Source organism: Lates calcarifer, linkage group LG4 (assembly GCF_001640805.2).
Source record: "Lates calcarifer isolate ASB-BC8 linkage group LG4, TLL_Latcal_v3, whole genome shotgun sequence".
Classification (NCBI taxonomy): Eukaryota; Metazoa; Chordata; class Actinopteri; family Centropomidae; genus Lates; species Lates calcarifer.
The window spans coordinates 16,299,600-16,319,283 of record NC_066836.1 but is presented as its reverse complement, the minus strand read 5'-3'; the positions used below and the strand labels follow the sequence as shown (position 1 = coordinate 16,319,283).

Sequence of the window (19,684 nt, the reverse complement as noted above, 5' to 3'; positions counted from 1 at the left end):
AAAAAGTCTCTTGGAGCCATATTCTAAACCCAACAGAAAGTATTTTTATTTTGACCGGAAGGTGAAAAAATTGTGTGTTTTTGGCCATTTCCAGGGGTCGCTTGAACGCGAACTAGTCCTAGACGCATTATCCCATTGACTTCAAAACTTAATAGTATGTTCTTAAGACATAGACGATGTTAAATTGCGGCAGATTTTGAGTTTTTGTTGAAGGGCGTGGAAGTTATGGCCCCTCAAAGTTCGATTACTCGCCACGAAACAGGAAGTTGCTTTATTTTTGCTATATTTCGGCCATACTTTGTCCAAACTGCATCAAACTTTACAGGATTGTTAATGGTACCTATCTGCACACATCCATATGTCAATATTCATACAATTGTTGTAGCGCCACCTATTTATAGCAGGAAATGACATATTTTATAGTGTGATGTCCAGTTTCTAGACGGGTGACCAGATTCACTTCAAATGTTGTCAGCCCCTCCTTGACAATTTTTGGAAGAAGTCCTCCGAAAATTGTGAGTTTGGGTCGAAGCGTGTGCCGGTTCTGGCCCGTCAAAGTTCGGAAACCCAACTTCCTGTTTGAAACCTCAGATTTTGGGGTAACTTCCTGTTGCGACTCTCTACTTTATCCTACAGATGGAGCCATTGTATTACTCTTTGATGGGTTTTTGGAAGGGGGTCTCTGTGTGTGTGTGTCTGTGTGTGTGTGTTTGAGGGGGGAGGGGAAGAGGAGTTGATTGAGTCTGTGAGAAGCTGCCACAGGGAGGTTACAGTCAGGAGAGCCAAGAGCTGTCACAGATGATGAGCTCTGAAAAATATTATCACAGAAAATAATTAGCATAAAAGCTTTTATTTTAAATTTGTTGCAACAAATTCAGGTTTCTTACAGCATTTTCCTTATTGAAAACTAAATTCTACCTGAAATGTATCAATAAAAATCTTCTTTTGCAGTTAATGTCACCAGTTTATAGTTTAGTTTTAATAGCATTCCCTGTCACTGATGTGCCTTTAATTATCGGTTCTATCAGGGATCATTTATGTGTTTATCTTACGGGGGTGAGCCACCTCACAGGTTGGTTATATTACCTGTTGACCTCAGCTCAGTGAGCTAAGACAATGTTTAATGCAGTGTTTTTTCTGATATGAAAATGGATATTATTCAGCACATCTAACCTCAGCAGGCCCCTCTTCAGAAACTCATATCTGCAGATGTCAAAGCTGGCTCAAACGTTGTCCACAGTCTCATGACATGTTTAACACGAAGCACAGCACGCTGGTTAAGCTCATGGCAAACTGTTACTAACAGCTAAAATGAAAGCTTGTCTGTATGTAGTCTAACTGGTTAGTTTGTCACTAATCTCCAAATTTTGCAAATTGCTATAAACTTCACTCTCTTAAACCAGTAACAGTCTGAGCTGGACTGATAGGGGTCTGTATGGATAAAGATAAAATCCTAATGATACCCATCCCTACAGCTGGTTAGTGGCTTCGCCCTGACTTTAGGCAGATGAGAAATTCACTATTCAAATAAGTTCATTATAAGCCTTGTTTAAGCATAAATGATTTATATATGCACCCAATAACAGAACTTAAAAAAATGCTTTTGCTCAAAGCTCAAAGCTTGTAAACTCAAGTTAAAACTGAGTTTTATCTCCTTTTGGGAGGGGGTATCTGTGTGTGTGTGTGTGTGTTTGTGTTTGTGTTTGTGTTTGAGGGGGGAGGGGAAGAGGAGTTGATTGAGTCTGTGAGAAGCTGCCACAGAGAGGTTACAGTCAGGAGAGCCAAGAGCTGTCACAGATGATGAGCTCTGAAAAATATTATCACAGAAAATAATTAGCATAAAAGCTTTTATTTAAAATTTTTACATCTCGGAAGTGTGAACTGTTACGCCAGCGTGTGCCCTGCGACCTGCGTTGACCCCGCGGTTGCCGGGGTCCCGCGGTCGCCGCTCCCCCGACGGGCGCCGGGTGCGAGGGCCCGTTCAACGCTGCTCGCAGCTTTAATTATTATTATTATTATTTTTTTTCTTCTTTTTCCGCCTCTTAGATCGGCTTTTTGAGGGCCTTAACATGCGTGAAAACTTACCAAAATTTGCAGACGCGTCAGGCACGGCGAAAAATTTAATAATTTAGGGGTCTTGAGCATGGGCGTGGTAAAATGCCCTCGGTAGCGCCACCTACATTTTTAAACGGAACAGCCCCTCAAGCCCGTTGCGCCTAAAAATCTGAAAATCTGCACACATATGTAACATCCCATGACGCACCAAAAAGTCTCTTGGAGCCATATTCTAAACCCAACAGAAAGTATTTTTATTTTGACCGGAAGGTGAAAAAATTGTGTGTTTTTGGCCATTTCCAGGGGTCGCTTGAACGCGAACTAGTCCTAGACGCATTATCCCATTGACTTCAAAACTTAATAGTATGTTCTTAAGACATAGACGATGTTAAATTGCGGCAGATTTTGAGTTTTTGTTGAAGGGCGTGGAAGTTATGGCCCCTCAAAGTTCGATTACTCGCCACGAAACAGGAAGTTGCTTTATTTTTGCTATATTTCGGCCATACTTTGTCCAAACTGCATCAAACTTTACAGGATTGTTAATGGTACCTATCTGCACACATCCATATGTCAATATTCATACAATTGTTGTAGCGCCACCTATTTATAGCAGGAAATGACATATTTTATAGTGTGATGTCCAGTTTCTAGACGGGTGACCAGATTCACTTCAAATGTTGTCAGCCCCTCCTTGACAATTTTTGGAAGAAGTCCTCCGAAAATTGTGAGTTTGGGTCGAAGCGTGTGCCGGTTCTGGCCCGTCAAAGTTCGGAAACCCAACTTCCTGTTTGAAACCTCAGATTTTGGGGTAACTTCCTGTTGCGACTCTCTACTTTATCCTACAGATGGAGCCATTGTATTACTCTTTGATGGGTTTTTGGAAGGGGGTCTCTGTGTGTGTGTGTCTGTGTGTGTGTGTTTGAGGGGGGAGGGGAAGAGGAGTTGATTGAGTCTGTGAGAAGCTGCCACAGGGAGGTTACAGTCAGGAGAGCCAAGAGCTGTCACAGATGATGAGCTCTGAAAAATATTATCACAGAAAATAATTAGCATAAAAGCTTTTATTTTAAATTTGTTGCAACAAATTCAGGTTTCTTACAGCATTTTCCTTATTGAAAACTAAATTCTACCTGAAATGTATCAATAAAAATCTTCTTTTGCAGTTAATGTCACCAGTTTATAGTTTAGTTTTAATAGCATTCCCTGTCACTGATGTGCCTTTAATTATCGGTTCTATCAGGGATCATTTATGTGTTTATCTTACGGGGGTGAGCCACCTCACAGGTTGGTTATATTACCTGTTGACCTCAGCTCAGTGAGCTAAGACAATGTTTAATGCAGTGTTTTTTCTGATATGAAAATGGATATTATTCAGCACATCTAACCTCAGCAGGCCCCTCTTCAGAAACTCATATCTGCAGATGTCAAAGCTGGCTCAAACGTTGTCCACAGTCTCATGACATGTTTAACACGAAGCACAGCACGCTGGTTAAGCTCATGGCAAACTGTTACTAACAGCTAAAATGAAAGCTTGTCTGTATGTAGTCTAACTGGTTAGTTTGTCACTAATCTCCAAATTTTGCAAATTGCTATAAACTTCACTCTCTTAAACCAGTAACAGTCTGAGCTGGACTGATAGGGGTCTGTATGGATAAAGATAAAATCCTAATGATACCCATCCCTACAGCTGGTTAGTGGCTTCGCCCTGACTTTAGGCAGATGAGAAATTCACTATTCAAATAAGTTCATTATAAGCCTTGTTTAAGCATAAATGATTTATATATGCACCCAATAACAGAACTTAAAAAAATGCTTTTGCTCAAAGCTCAAAGCTTGTAAACTCAAGTTAAAACTGAGTTTTATCTCCTTTTGGGAGGGGGTATCTGTGTGTGTGTGTGTGTGTTTGTGTTTGTGTTTGTGTTTGAGGGGGGAGGGGAAGAGGAGTTGATTGAGTCTGTGAGAAGCTGCCACAGAGAGGTTACAGTCAGGAGAGCCAAGAGCTGTCACAGATGATGAGCTCTGAAAAATATTATCACAGAAAATAATTAGCATAAAAGCTTTTATTTAAAATTTTTACATCTCGGAAGTGTGAACTGTTACGCCAGCGTGTGCCCTGCGACCTGCGTTGACCCCGCGGTTGCCGGGGTCCCGCGGTCGCCGCTCCCCCGACGGGCGCCGGGTGCGAGGGCCCGTTCAACGCTGCTCGCAGCTTTAATTATTATTATTATTATTTTTTTTCTTCTTTTTCCGCCTCTTAGATCGGCTTTTTGAGGGCCTTAACATGCGTGAAAACTTACCAAAATTTGCAGACGCGTCAGGCACGGCGAAAAATTTAATAATTTAGGGGTCTTGAGCATGGGCGTGGTAAAATGCCCTCGGTAGCGCCACCTACATTTTTAAACGGAACAGCCCCTCAAGCCCGTTGCGCCTAAAAATCTGAAAATCTGCACACATATGTAACATCCCATGACGCACCAAAAAGTCTCTTGGAGCCATATTCTAAACCCAACAGAAAGTATTTTTATTTTGACCGGAAGGTGAAAAAATTGTGTGTTTTTGGCCATTTCCAGGGGTCGCTTGAACGCGAACTAGTCCTAGACGCATTATCCCATTGACTTCAAAACTTAATAGTATGTTCTTAAGACATAGACGATGTTAAATTGCGGCAGATTTTGAGTTTTTGTTGAAGGGCGTGGAAGTTATGGCCCCTCAAAGTTCGATTACTCGCCACGAAACAGGAAGTTGCTTTATTTTTGCTATATTTCGGCCATACTTTGTCCAAACTGCATCAAACTTTACAGGATTGTTAATGGTACCTATCTGCACACATCCATATGTCAATATTCATACAATTGTTGTAGCGCCACCTATTTATAGCAGGAAATGACATATTTTATAGTGTGATGTCCAGTTTCTAGACGGGTGACCAGATTCACTTCAAATGTTGTCAGCCCCTCCTTGACAATTTTTGGAAGAAGTCCTCCGAAAATTGTGAGTTTGGGTCGAAGCGTGTGCCGGTTCTGGCCCGTCAAAGTTCGGAAACCCAACTTCCTGTTTGAAACCTCAGATTTTGGGGTAACTTCCTGTTGCGACTCTCTACTTTATCCTACAGATGGAGCCATTGTATTACTCTTTGATGGGTTTTTGGAAGGGGGTCTCTGTGTGTGTGTGTCTGTGTGTGTGTGTTTGAGGGGGGAGGGGAAGAGGAGTTGATTGAGTCTGTGAGAAGCTGCCACAGGGAGGTTACAGTCAGGAGAGCCAAGAGCTGTCACAGATGATGAGCTCTGAAAAATATTATCACAGAAAATAATTAGCATAAAAGCTTTTATTTTAAATTTGTTGCAACAAATTCAGGTTTCTTACAGCATTTTCCTTATTGAAAACTAAATTCTACCTGAAATGTATCAATAAAAATCTTCTTTTGCAGTTAATGTCACCAGTTTATAGTTTAGTTTTAATAGCATTCCCTGTCACTGATGTGCCTTTAATTATCGGTTCTATCAGGGATCATTTATGTGTTTATCTTACGGGGGTGAGCCACCTCACAGGTTGGTTATATTACCTGTTGACCTCAGCTCAGTGAGCTAAGACAATGTTTAATGCAGTGTTTTTTCTGATATGAAAATGGATATTATTCAGCACATCTAACCTCAGCAGGCCCCTCTTCAGAAACTCATATCTGCAGATGTCAAAGCTGGCTCAAAAAATTAAACTGGCTTCAAATTAATTTGAAGGAATTGTAGGTTATTTTGAATTCATGTAATCTTACCATATGTCTCCCCTTGACCAAAGTCTTTACAGTTTGGTTTTGATCAGTTAGGAAATTTCACAAGGGGTCAGCTGATATTTTCATGTTACACAGTGTACGGCGACAGGAAAAGTGCACGTCTACATCCACCGGCGTCGAGGTGAACCAGCTGAATATAAGCCACTCAAGTTGACGACAAGTGCATTGAAAAGTAAAAGCTGCTGGCCTTTACCTTTTCTTTGTAAAAGCGCCTGTTCGGCCAGTAGTTAGTAAAGTAATATTTTCAGCGTTGTCCACAGTCTCATGACATGTTTAACAGGAAGCACAGCACGCTGGTTAAGCTCATGGCAAACTGTTACTAACAGCTAAAATGAAAGCTTGTCTGTATGTAGTCTAACTGGTTAGTTTGTCACTAATCTCCAAATTTTGCAAATTGCTATAAACTTCACTCTCTTAAACCAGTAACAGTCTGAGCTGGACTGATAGGGGTCTGTATGGATAAAGATAAAATCCTAATGATACCCATCCCTACAGCTGGTTAGTGGCTTCGCCCTGACTTTAGGCAGATGAGATATTCACTGTTCAAATAACTTCATTATAACCCTTGTTTAAGCATAAATGATTTATATATGCACCCAATAACAGAACTTGCAAAAAAATGCTTTTGCTCAAAGCTCAAAGCTTGTAAACTCAAGTTAAAACTGAGTTTTATCTCCTTTTGGGAGGGGGTATCTGTGTGTGTGTGTGTGTTTGTGTTTGTGTTTGTGTTTGAGGGGGGAGGGGAAGAGGAGTTGATTGAGTCTGTGAGAAGCTGCCACAGAGAGGTTACAGTCAGGAGAGCCAAGAGCTGTCACAGATGATGAGCTCTGAAAAATATTATCACAGAAAATAATTAGCATAAAAGCTTTTATTTAAAATTTTAACATCTCGGAAGTGTGAACTGTTACGCCAGCGTGTGCCCTGCGACCTGCGTTGACCCCGCGGTTGCCGGGGTCCCGCGGTCGCCGCTCCCCCGACGGGCGCCGGGTGCGAGGGCCCGTTCAACGCTGCTCGCAGCTTTAATTGTTTTTGTTTTTACCTTTCAGCATTGTAGTCGCATCAAACAGGTAAGTGAGGTTAAAATCTAAGACGAAGGGTAAGAGGAAACACAAATGAGTGCAAAAAGAGGAAGAGCTGACTTTCATGCCTGACCGGTTCCACTAATGAGCATGGAGCATTTGAAGATGACCTGTGCTGGATCACATGGAGAGCATGACAAAAGGACGCACAGTGACTTTACAGTCTGTGCCTTCCTATAGTTCCACGGCATCATCAGTCTCATACAGAACAAAACACTCATAGACAATTCATTTAAAGAGTTTTGTCTCAGTTTGTGACAATAATCAACTCATAGAAGGAAAATGAGTCATGTAAATAAATTTCCTTGTTCCTCAGAAGCTAATTATAACTCATGTCTTCGTTTATAATCTTGTTTATTGATGCAGAAAGATAAAATGGCAGACGAGGCACAAAGCAATGACATGTCATACAAATATGCATTAATGACAACAACAATGATCTGCAGGAACACTGATGTAAGCGGCTGGTTACACAATAAACACTTCTCTCTTTTTATCGGTAGGGGTACATTTGAAAAAAAAAAAAGAAGAACAAATTCATAAATCTCAATTAATTGATGAAAATATCCAGATTCAATCATTCAAACAAATCTTATTTGAATGGATAGTGGCACAAGTCTTACTCTAAATAAACCTGAAAAATATGTGTACTGTTGTTTTATTGTCACTTCTACAGCGAAGTGATACAACCTTCAATTCAAAACCAGGCCATACTGTACACGAAGCAAAGACAGAGAGAAAGGAGAGGACACAGTAGAAACAGAGAAAAGGAAAAAAATATTATTTATCGTTATTAAAGATACATTTGGTCACAAATACATTTCATGCAAAATAATCACCTGAAGCAGATCTCCAGACACTCTGACCACCCCCATTAAACTGTTTCAGATAAACAGTGAACTTCACAGGGGTGAACAAGGGAGGATTCACATCCATCTGGCTTACATAAACAGACATGTGACAGCACAGGACAAGAGAATATCCATTGTTGTATATGGAGAACCACATCATGGTGCTGCCGGGGTACCAGGCGCAGATCAATCACTGCTATTCAGCTCAGTTTCAAAGCACAATTGTGTCCTCACCATCTTCTCTCTGTTGAGGTTTTCTCATTCCTCCAAACAGGCACTTTGTTATTTTACATGAATGGTAAATTAACTGCATCTGACTAGTGTATAGCCTGCATGTAAGGACACATGTGGAAACAGGGGGAGTGCGTATGTTTCTGGAGAGTTAAGTGCTCTGATGTCTCTGTGGTTTATGCCTTTGGTTACTGGTGAATAGTGCAAAACCATAGTGACCACAGAGGTTTGATAAGAAGATCCTAGACCAATCTAATTATGTATGTATGTAGGACATGAAGTGATGAGGACACACCTGGATCTTTTAAATGTTTGTGTATTTGATGGTCCTGGACTTGGAAAATGCCCATTACACACAGTCAAACCGGTACTTTTGCATTTGTCAGCTGATCACAGAATATCAATAAGAGGGTGGGGTCAACACGCCCTCTCACTTCATCACCAGGTCTGGGTTAAACGAACTTTCTCCACCCCGTCTCCTCCCTTAACGTCCCCTCGTGAAGTGACCACCTTTTCGTGGTGGGGCCGGGTTTGTGGTATAGCTCGCCCCGGGGAGGAGGAGGGGGAGGAGGAGAAGGAGGGGGGAGGAAGAGGACGAAAAGGAGGAGGTGGTGTTGGTGGTGGAGCAGTGGCAGCAGCAGCAGCGAGGAGGACTCTATCCATGCTCCCGGGGAGAGGAGGACGGAGCGCAGAATGGGCTGACTGATCCAGGATCCGCTCTGTTTCTCATTTAGAAAATCGCCTTCAGTGATGGATGAACCGAATATCCTGAGACGCCGCGGTCTACAGGTAAGGGTGTCGTGACAGCGATGTGGTTGTCTCCAGGCAAGCGGGATGAGACTGTAGGATGATGATGATGATGATGATGATAATAATGAACCATTGGCAACGATGCGAGGGATTTCTCCAGGCACTGCTCTGGGTGTAGCAGCTGACCCCCCTCTTAATATTTCATCTTTTCCTCTAAAGCCTGTAATATTTTTTCTTTCTCTCCCGTAATAATCACTTGACATCGTTTGGAAATATTAGGATTGTTTTGTTTCGATCATTTATTTCACCACGTCTGGTGTCCATTCACGAGAACAGGCGGTGGCACTGACTCTGTGAATTGGAGTAATTCGTGCACACAATGCAGTTTACCAACATAGAGGCTATAGCAGAGCTGATTTCACTACCTACTGTGTTTATTTTGGATCTCCCCATTGGTGCTTTGGTGGATGTGGTTGCCTTGGTGATAGGAGCTCAAAACCCAAGGGCTCCCTGCATGATTGGCAGAAACATCCCTTTAATCTTCTCCTGGGCACCATGTTTATCTCCTAGGAATGTCCAGAGTGGGAATAATGAAGTGTTTCTTCTTTCTCCTCCTCTACTTCAGGTTCATTCATGTGTACAATTACTGCATAAATGAAGTAGTGAAAGCAGCATTGTCTCTGCAGGTCTGTTATGGAGGAGGTGATGCTTGGTTTGTGATGAAAGACTCATCAGTTCAAACTGGATGCTCCCCATTCAATTATAGTAATTGGTTTCCTTTTTGCCATACAATCATCTGCAATTTAGATTTAAGTGATGCCCTGTTATCATTCTAATAATGAACAGGATGGTGAAATTATTCAGGTTTGCTTCCATGTCTCCAAGAAATCCATTAAGAGGACATAACATAATGTTGGTCTTCATTAAGTCCTGTTGCACAAATTGATGTCTTCTCATTTAGTGATTAAGCTTTAAGTATAGTAATTAAGACATCTTTTCTCTGTATGCCCACAGTGATTTAATATGACAGTGGCATGCCTTAATCACTGCCTGAAAGGAACTGTCTTTAGGAGATAGGATGAAATCAGTGCCTCAGAATTATTTCTGTGCACTCAGTCTAACACAACCACCCTTCAGCCACTGGTGAGGATCCATACATCCTCACCATTAAATGACTAGAAGACCCGTTTCTCGTGCAAGAAACTAGGTCATACTGCGTCTAATGATATTTACACACGATTGAAATAAAGATTAGTGGGGATGGCAGAGAAGTATGCATTTAGGGAAAATCCATCTGGAAAACTGCTGTAGCCTTAGCTGTTCTTTCCACATTCCTCCCTGTTTATTCTGAGGAGTCAACGTGTGCTTTCATAACCACAGAAACAGAAATGATTCAAAATGAGAAGCGTCCCCTGATAAGGAAAATATATCGATTCATGAAGAAGCCCTCTAACCAAACAGTAAACATCCCTGCTCAAACAGCAGAGGCTGATATCTGCATTTCAAAGCAATGTTATTAGGAAAACATGATTTTTTTTGGGGGAAAATATTAATCCAATCTTTCCCATCTCTTCTATTCTAGAAAGAACTGAGTCTTCCTCGCAGGGGAAATATGTAAGTATTATCAACTGACTTATTCTGTGCTCTCATTGGCCTTTTGCCCCCCACCCCCACCCCCTTTCCTTCCTCCTCCTCAAACCAGACCAGCCAGGTGTCTGTCACCTGTCAGCTTTGTGTGCATGCATGTCGTATTTCACACCTTTATAGGCCCACAAGAAGCTCTGAAACTGCTCATGAGGATCGCTTGACAGACAGAGCAGTCTCACCGCTCAGACAGGTTTGACGCAAACTCGGAAAGGGAGAGCAGAGACGGAGATAAGGTGCAAAAACCTCTGGTGTTATAACAGATGGAAGAGCCATGCAGGAAATCTTCTCAGTGTGTGAGAATCAATATGCTGCCCCTCCCTTGTTGCTAAACAAATCAATGCTCATTGTGATATATGAATCAGTTTTTCACATTTTGCTACAGCAGAGTTAATAATCTGCTGTCCTTGTAATTATGTTTTTAAATATGTGGACTGAACAAGCAAGCTGAGCAAGCTCTTAGCTGCTCGGTGTTGGCGTTGTTTTCCTCCATCCAGTAATCAGCTGATGATTAATAGGAACTGTACACAGCAGGAACAGATCATATGGTATTTTATTAACAAAGGAGTGACACATGTGAACAGCATGAAGGAACTTGATTGTGAGTTTGCTGTTCAAATAGGAGGCACTGGATTCACAACAACATCAGTCTCTATACTCTGGGACTTTCCTTTGGCTTTAGTGAAGTGATTCAGTCAGGCTGCTTCCACTGTAGATGAGTCAGAGGAAATATCGGAATCACTGGAAATGCTAACAGCAGATATCAGCTGAAGGATGATAAGATCTTGGATAGCTGAAAACATTTTGTGCTGCTTACCTACTGCTTTCACCTTCCAGTAAGGTGATGGAGAAAAAACAAGGAAATGTTCATGCAATGTTGATGCAGTGTGTGTGATGAAAGCTATCACTGTTTGTAACACCACCCTGTGTGTCTGAGTGGTAGGCCTAATGGAGGAGTGGAAGTGGAGTGGAATATTGAATGTATTTTAAGTAGCTTTTAATATTGTTAGATCATTGATAAAGATGAATGGTGGTTTCAATGTGCAAAACACTCAAATATTTAGTTAGGGACCTGTATTGTGACTGTGGTTAATTATTGTGATCTTATTGTTTTAGTAAGATTTTTCAATCATGTACTTTAAACTGTATAATAGGCTAGACTAAATCCCTATGAAACATTTATCAACTCCCCCGTTTGTGGTAATTCAGTTTAACAAGACAGAAATATACACCATGTAAAGTTTTTACACAGACATTCCCAAACAAATTAAACTGACAATGAAATTCACCATGTCCACCCAACACCACAGTTTAAGATTATATCGTGTTATTATGCTGTGTATCCCTGCTTTTAAAACTGTTTTAAAACTTTTAAAACAATGGCTAGATTTTTAAATGTAGCTAAGGAAACTGTAATAACTCATGGGAACAACTGCTGTGCAGTTTTTGAAATGCATAAAAATCACACGATGACACTTGAATGCAACATTCAAGGCTACTCGTAAGGTCCACAACTGACAGTTGTAACCAATAAACGACTTGATGGGAACATTCTTTTTTTTTTTTTTTTTTACCTTTAATGTTTTAAGATATTTAGGTGTATGCATTTAACTGACGCTGGGATTGTGTTATCACTAGAAATACACAGTCCAGCAGTCTTTTAGTCGCTCGGTGATTCATTCGTGTTTTAGTAGATGTCTGCTCAAATTCCGACAACACTTAAAGGCATCATTAGTCCCTCCTCCCTCCGGCGCGCGCTGACGCGGCTGCGCGGTGCGGCGGACGGTGCTTTTGCTGGAAAGTTTGTATCACTCTTGATATTTTGGCGAAGGTATCTCTCGACAATGTCGCATAGCGCTGGAGACGTACTCTGTTGGAAATATTGCCGGTAACGGGGAGAAGCACGAATGAACAGAGCGGACATGGCCGTTGCAGTCGCTCAGTGCCTCAGAGCTGCCGTGCCGTGGATCTGGGGTCAGTTTGTACCGAAGCTGAATGGAGTTTGTGCCGTTGGACACTGCGTACTGGCCTAGCTAACCACCACCAGAAACAAGTCCACCGGAGAGACACTGTAACACGATGCTTTAACTACAGGATAATTCTCATATCTTGATTGGCTTTATCCATCACCACCACCATGTCTGATCAAAACTACTACTGGACCGTGTTGCCGAGCTACAAAACTAGTTTTGTGACCGGGGCCATGATGAAAAGATCTAAAAGGTAAAAGCAACACAGCCTGTTTGTAGTAGTCATTTTTCTGAATTTACACACAAACCCGATCCAGTCTTGGACTAAACCGCCTCAAAGCAGAAGACCATGTACTCCGCCTGTGGTTGTCATCGGCTCCCCGCAGAGCTGTACCATTCACTGTCTGACAAACAGCAATTTGTTGAGCGTTTATGTTGAGTTATTCGATTCACAGCACGTAAACGCAACCCCCCACCGTGTCTGATAACATCACCAGCGACCAGCTCAGATTGATAATGCCACTGTGGTGTCTGTGATGGCCCACAGTACGTTACTGTATGTCGGTTATATCCGCCCTAGTTTTTGTTTCCGACGGAGAAACGTGGCCATTGTAGACTGTTGTGTGTGTGTGCGTGTGTATGCGTGTGTGGGCAGACTGCATTGTCTGCTGCCAGCTGTCGCATAAAACGACACAGAGTCCCAGTGCCGATCAATACACTGATGTGGTTAGTGGGACTGTAGTGTCGTAGATGTGCTTTTATCTCTAAGATAAATGTTATCAGCCTTCATTAAGTGGAGCTGTAAAATTTGCCTTTCATGCCCTGTAAAGACTCAGTGTGTCTTTGGCACTCAGTGAGTGACCTTATCATAATTTATAACAGTTTAATCTTCTGAGGCACAACCCCAATGTCTATAATAAAATCCTTTGCTCTGATCATGATATACATTGCATTAGCTACAGCTGAGCAGGACTATGGTGGTAAACCTATGCTCTCATCTTTTAAATTAGTGTTATATAGTCTTAACCAGCTACTCTAGTTTGTCAAACTATCTACTTTTTCCATGCAGCTTGGGGATCATGCATCAGTCATGCAGCCCATTCAACACAGTGTGGCTTTGACTGGAGCTCAGTGAATAAATGCATCCCTTTCACCATCGGCAGACATGTGAAACTTGCAGGCCTGCATCTCAGTGGCCTATATTCATCATATTTCATGGCTGCCTGCAACACACTCTACATACCACTATTGTTAGTCTCAGATATGAGTGCCCTTATCGTTGCTAAGGGTTGATAAAGCTCACACGTGGTCATGGTGTGATACAGTGATGCTTTCATGCCATTTTTGTCCAGGCTTGACAGTGTGATAAAAGGCTGTCTGTTTATTTTCAGATAAGAATAAAATGGGGTACGTTTATATGTGTGTCTCATGCAGTTGGAGCTGTGCCCTAGACATACTGAAGCCAAAGTCAAGCACTTATTGGCTTTCTCTTCCCTCTGTTGCTTTACCATCTCTGCCAGTTTTTGGGTTGGGGGGCCATACACCGTGTGAATCTCCCTCAGCACCGACCCAGAAACGTCAGGCTCTGTTGTTGTCTCAGCCCCTCAATTATTTTAGGTCACTGCCAGAGAGAAAGAGAGATGACATCGACATCACCGGGATGAAACAGAGAGCATGATGGGATTACACTCAGCTTTGTGGGGAAAGCAAAAAAAAAAAAAAAAAAAAACAATCTTGCATGGAGCCCTAATTCTATCCCAAATGAAGACCTTGGCAAACATTGCACCAGGTTTACAGAAGCCTGCAGGCATATATATACATACACACACATGGAGGAAGTGGACAAAATAACATTTGAACTTTAAAGTAATTGCATCATGACGACACTGGCATCCATGTGGGTGAGTCACAGTCAGGGAGAAGCCACTTAGTAGTACCTGCCAGTTTTTAAACAGGTCTGCCAGTCACCACTTTTATATGTGACTTTTCAAGACTTTTTTTCCTTTAAAGGAGTTAAGAAGAAATTACTGATTGTATGAAAAAAAGCTGCACAGTAACAATGAGGAACACTGGTTGCAAGTTGAAGCCAACCAACAGGCTAGAATGAAACCAACTTTTGTCAGAATAAAACAAACAACCAGCCTCAAAAGTATCTGCAGAAGTGAAACATCACCTCTTTGACATTGTCTCAGTTAAAGTCATGAGCGGTTTAAAGTTGGTATGTAAGGCAGAGTTGTTATATTGTTTAGAAAAAACCTGTACCCAAAGTTGCATCAACTGTTGAACCTTTGACTCACAGTCTGATTGTTGATTATCTTACCTTTAGATCAGTCTGTGTTGTTTACATGTGAATAAAGATTGTGTGTGACAGATCTGTAATGGTACAGACAGTATGTTATGGCTTGCACAGTTACGTCATGGAAGTCACTGGGTCTGTTCCTTGTATAACAACCGGCCAAGGATGTTCTATAGGATCAGGCGCTCTTAGTGGTACAAGCACAGATATTTCTAGATGTTTCCCATATTCTCACATGGAAATCCCCGCAGACACACCAGACATCACTGGATCATCATTTGTACTTAGCATAGCACATAGCACATAGTTCATACTCATCATTATACTTGGATATTCATTTAGTTTTGGTATTTCCTTTGTTTTGGTAACCTTTGTAGCCACAGTAGTAAAAAGTAACACATACTCTGTGTCTGTGTTTATATATTTACATGCACACATGTTTGTAGTTACGTGTGTATGTGTATGTGTACACACCATTGCCAGTGCCATCACACATATCAGTGTTTTCTTTATCACGATCAACAACTGAAGTTCATAGGTTGACCGTGTTTTTTTTCTACGTGACTTGTTTACAGCACTGATAAAAGACCCGATAAACAGCAATGTGCCTCTGGGCAATCACGTTTGTAATTGCATAAGCAAATGTTTTATCTCTTCTGTTTGTTTTCCTCCTCTCACAGTTCTCGTAACAACAAGAGAAGGAGTTTGGCAGTCGGGACCCCGTCGCCCACGCTCTCACGACCACTTTCACCTCTCCCACTTGCCACAGGTACTTGTGTGTTGCTTTTAGTTGCATGTTTGGCTCAGCACTTGATATTGTTTGGTAATTAGAGTGGAGGTTCATTGGGCATAGACATGATCACACGGAAAACAGACAGGTGAGTGCAAATAGGCTGATGAGATGAATGGTCTCATCTGTGACGGGAGACCTTGACTCTTTGACTTTTTATCTTGTATATGAGCCCTCAGCCCTGTGTTTGTTTTGATGCTGAATGTCACAAGACTAGCTACTGGTTTCCTCTGGTGTTCATCAAGCTTTTTATTGCTGTTGGATTATAATGTTCCCACAGTATAGTGCATAAGTCATACAACACTCTTCCTCCACGTGATGATGTTTTTCATGTTGCTTCCTCATGTAGCTACTCATTCCTTGTTGCTTGTTAATCTAGCTGCCAGATACGGAGAGTCATTCATTCTCTGCACCCATTAAAAAAAGTGACTTAGGGTGTGGCTTTGATTTGTCCTCAGGGTCTGGCACAAAAACCCTTTAGTGACCCTTTCAATAGGATGTGGTTTGGTGAGACCAACAACAGGACTCCGTGCTGTCTGCTGAAACTGAGATTCTTGTATTAGTAAAAAGAGAGGCCTACTTAATGTCTGTGAGTGTGTTAATGTAATTAAGTCTGATACTGTAGCTTCAGGCTAAAATGTGAAGTGAAACTGTAACATTTATGATGATGATCTCTGAGCATATTTCAAAGTGATCATGTAAAACAAGCCAGAGAAATGATTCAACACATAAATAGTCATGTAGGTAGTTTCTTACAGCTTGTGATCATTTTCAAAGTTTGTAACAGTGTTTTGTTTCTTCAGCTGGCAGCAGTCCCTCAGAAAGCCCCAGAAATGTCTCTGCCAGCACCTCTGCCAACTTCCAGTTTGCCCGCAGGTAAGAATTAACTTAAATGCTTTTTAATATGGTTTTGGACAAAGGTACTCCAGCTCAGCCAACTTATGACAGTAATATTTTCCATATCCAGTGCATAAAGTAGAAAACTGGTAGAACTGTTGGTTTGATAACTCTGCATACAGCTGAAGTTCAAAACATAAGAAATAAAGGCCAGCAGAGGTACATTTCCATTCAGTATTCATTCAACACTAGTAAGCGTTAGAGATAGTCAGGCTGCTTTATTAGTGACTTTTCCCCCAGCAGGATTAATGCTCGACCAAGCCAAAACCAACTCATAACGACTTTGACAGAGCACCAACATTGTTCTCCTGTTAGCCTTTTTGAGTAAAAACCAAAAATAAGTCAAGACATTTTCTGTTTTTTGGAGTAAACTTGAGTTGCATTTATCACAAACATGCCCTGGCTTGTTCCCTTTTACCCCTGTAGTGGAAAATGAGGCAATGGTGAGGCAAGTCCGACCAGCTCAAAGGCCCCAGGGCCACTTGCTGGACATGGATCTTGGCATTTTTCAAGCCAATTAAGGCGGCAAGTCGGTGCACACGCTCATTACCCAGGACTGCTGTGATTATGGGGGAAAAGTTGCAGAGCTTGCCCTCTCATCACGTTTCTTGCAATTGTGTATAGACTCACTGGGATTTAGAGGAGCAGTAGATAGAACTGGCATCCTGGTCTGACAGCAGAAAATAGTGTGTTATTGACTCCCTAGTAAGGAAAGGATACAAGTACAATACACAGAAACTTCAATGATATGCTGCTCACTCTGTATCACTGAATATATTTTAATGTATATGCTGCTTATCTGAACTATCATGTGTTGCGTAATAGCATTTAATGTTGCAGTGCAGTATAGCATATTGCACCATAAGCTCAGGGACGGAGAGGGGACGTCTCCTGGTAGAATTGCCGTGCACGAGCCTGCATGACTCATCTAAATTTATTGAGACTTTTTAAGCTGCCAGTGTGTAGACAGATGCTGTGACTGCACTTTTGAGAACTCCACTGGGTTTATTTGTTATTCACAGAGGCTGTATATGCCTGCTGTTTGTGCAATTATTTTTTTCATGTAAACATGGCATAGCCAGACGTGTGAGAGCTGACGTTGACGCAAAGAATGAAAAAAGTCTTTTTAATGCAAATGAAAAGAAAAAGGGTGAGGCATAATCATTTAGTTGCAGCTCCCTCATCACCATTAAAGATGCTTTTTTTAACCTTTGGGTGTGAGGACTGCCAACACTCTGGCCCACAGTAGTGTTTTTTTCCCCTTTACACCCCAGGCATTGATTCTAACATTGATTTAAAACCTTGTTTTTAATCTTGGCCTCTACCCCCTTAAGCCTTCAAGAACCTGAATACAACAACCTGATATTAACAGTATATGTTTTAATGACACATAATAGATGGCATACATATCAGATATGAATCAGATGAGAAACACACACACACACACACACGTCTGATACTCCTCACTAATCCTCACATCTCAGAGCAGAACCATCCAATTTGATTGTGTCACCTCTGATTTAGCTACATGTCCCCAAGAGCTGGTATCTGCAAGAAAACATTTGACCATCCTTGTCATCACAGATTGAATCAGTGAAAGAAATTGGGCCACGTCCCCACAGTGCCATATTGGATGGAAAAGAAGGGGGACAGCAGCGATAGCAGAGGCAGAAATTTTACACACAAAGGTTGAGGTTTTCTGGGTGTAGTAGTGGTCTGGCTGGGCGTTTTGTGGTGTATATGTATGCGTTGTTTATGAGTGTATTCTGTTTGTGTTTGTATAATGAGTCACAAGCTGTGTCTGTGGGTCTGAGTGCTGCAGTATGACAGCAGCTTGGCAGGTGTTCAGCAGCAGCAGACTGCCACTGGCTGCGAGCTCTGACAAACAAGACTGTGACTCTGACAGCCAGACTTACTCTGTCACTATCATTAAACACCCTATTTTCTTTCTCACTTTATGTCTCGTCCTGCCCCTCTTCTTCTCTGCATCTCTCACCTCCCCCATTTGTGTCTTCCTCTTTTTGCGTTTGTGCAGCCAGCTGGCCCGCACTGAAAGGTAAGAAAATAACAAACTCTCTCAAGTATTCAAACTTGCATGAGAAGATGTTTTTTAATGAAATGAGATTTATGGATATAAAAAGGTAAAACTGAGCATTGGAGTGAGGTCGTGCTGGTTTTATGTACAATAGCAAACAACCACTGAGCAGTGTGCTTCTGTTTTGTCTCTGCAGAGCGGATGGACGACGGTGGTCTGTGGCTTCAGTTCCCTCGTCTGGATACTGCACCAACGCACCTAGTTCATCAGTATCTGTAAGCTGAGCCTGTTTCTGTGTCTTCCTGTAATCACCATTCTCTGTAAGGTCTCTCTCTCTCCTTCCTTTATCAGATATTCACCCTCTCTCCAAACCACTGCTGTGGCAGCATTTAGCTTCCTGTGTTGCTTAGACTCACTCTATCAATCAGTTTACAGTGCCATGGTGTCTTGTAAACTTATGGCGCTGACTGACTGAACTGTAAATCCCATCATATTACACAGAGCGTGGGTGTTACGAGGAAATAAATCCACCTATAAATAGTTGATGATTTATAATTCACCCCTGGAGGACATTCTGTTACATAAGTGCTCTGTACCTGGACCACATTTTAGATGAACTGTGAAAATGTGTATTATTTCACTTACCAACAATCAAGGTGGAAGACAAGAACCATATTTATTATCTTAAGCTAAGTCTCTCAAGATTCAGCTTTTGTTATAGAAGTTTAAAGTGATGCCTCACACAAAATCTATGAAACTCTCACCCCCTGTAGGTATGAAAAGAGGCTGTGGAAAGTTTGTATGTGAGCAGGATGTTTCAGAATGTGCAAACCAAATTTATTTTACACCTAGGCCCTGTTCTTCAGAGGTGGCTTAACTAATTCAGGCTGACTTGAGGCTTGATTTGTTAATCCTGGATTTGTTTTCATTACAACATTAAATGCTCCAATCTAAAAGTCATATCAACATAGTTTCATTATAAATCTAAGAAAGCAAACTATTTGAATCTCAAAAATTGATCTCTGCATGGGATTCACAGATTTGGGCCTTAGGCTTGTTACTCTTGCAAAAGTTCCAGATGAATTTTAAGCCAACTTTAAATCGTCAATATTCTAATCTGGATAAGTCGGTTATCAATGTATGAAGAATAGGCCCTGGATCACAAACTCTACAGGATCATCTGTGGTGAACGAGACAGTAGCAGTGTACATTTTGGCAAAAAATATGAGTGCTTCAAAATTATTGATGATCCAGTGGATGACAGAAAGGGGGATTCTGCCGCTGGAGTAGTTTGAGGAATTC

General features: G+C 41.6%; 1 protein-coding gene across 2 annotated transcripts in view; it reads left to right on the top strand.

The window, feature by feature from the left end:
- The first annotated feature begins 8,554 nt into the window (after positions 1-8,554).
- mast3a (microtubule associated serine/threonine kinase 3a) overlaps positions 8,555-19,684 on the top strand; it is a 29,861-nt gene continuing 18,731 nt past the window's right edge. The window contains exons 1-6 of one of the 2 annotated variants that reach the window (XM_018677064.2): positions 8,555-8,789; positions 10,333-10,364; positions 15,341-15,429; positions 16,254-16,326; positions 18,383-18,403; positions 18,579-18,657. In XM_018677064.2, coding sequence (XP_018532580.1) covers positions 8,751-8,789; positions 10,333-10,364; positions 15,341-15,429; positions 16,254-16,326; positions 18,383-18,403; positions 18,579-18,657 — 333 coding nt within the window. In that variant the 5' untranslated portion in view covers positions 8,555-8,750. Of the gene's footprint in view, positions 8,790-10,332; positions 10,365-12,137; positions 12,618-15,340; positions 15,430-16,253; positions 16,327-18,382; positions 18,404-18,578; positions 18,658-19,684 lie in introns of those variants that run through there. The other variant, XM_018677063.2, reaches the window with a different exon arrangement.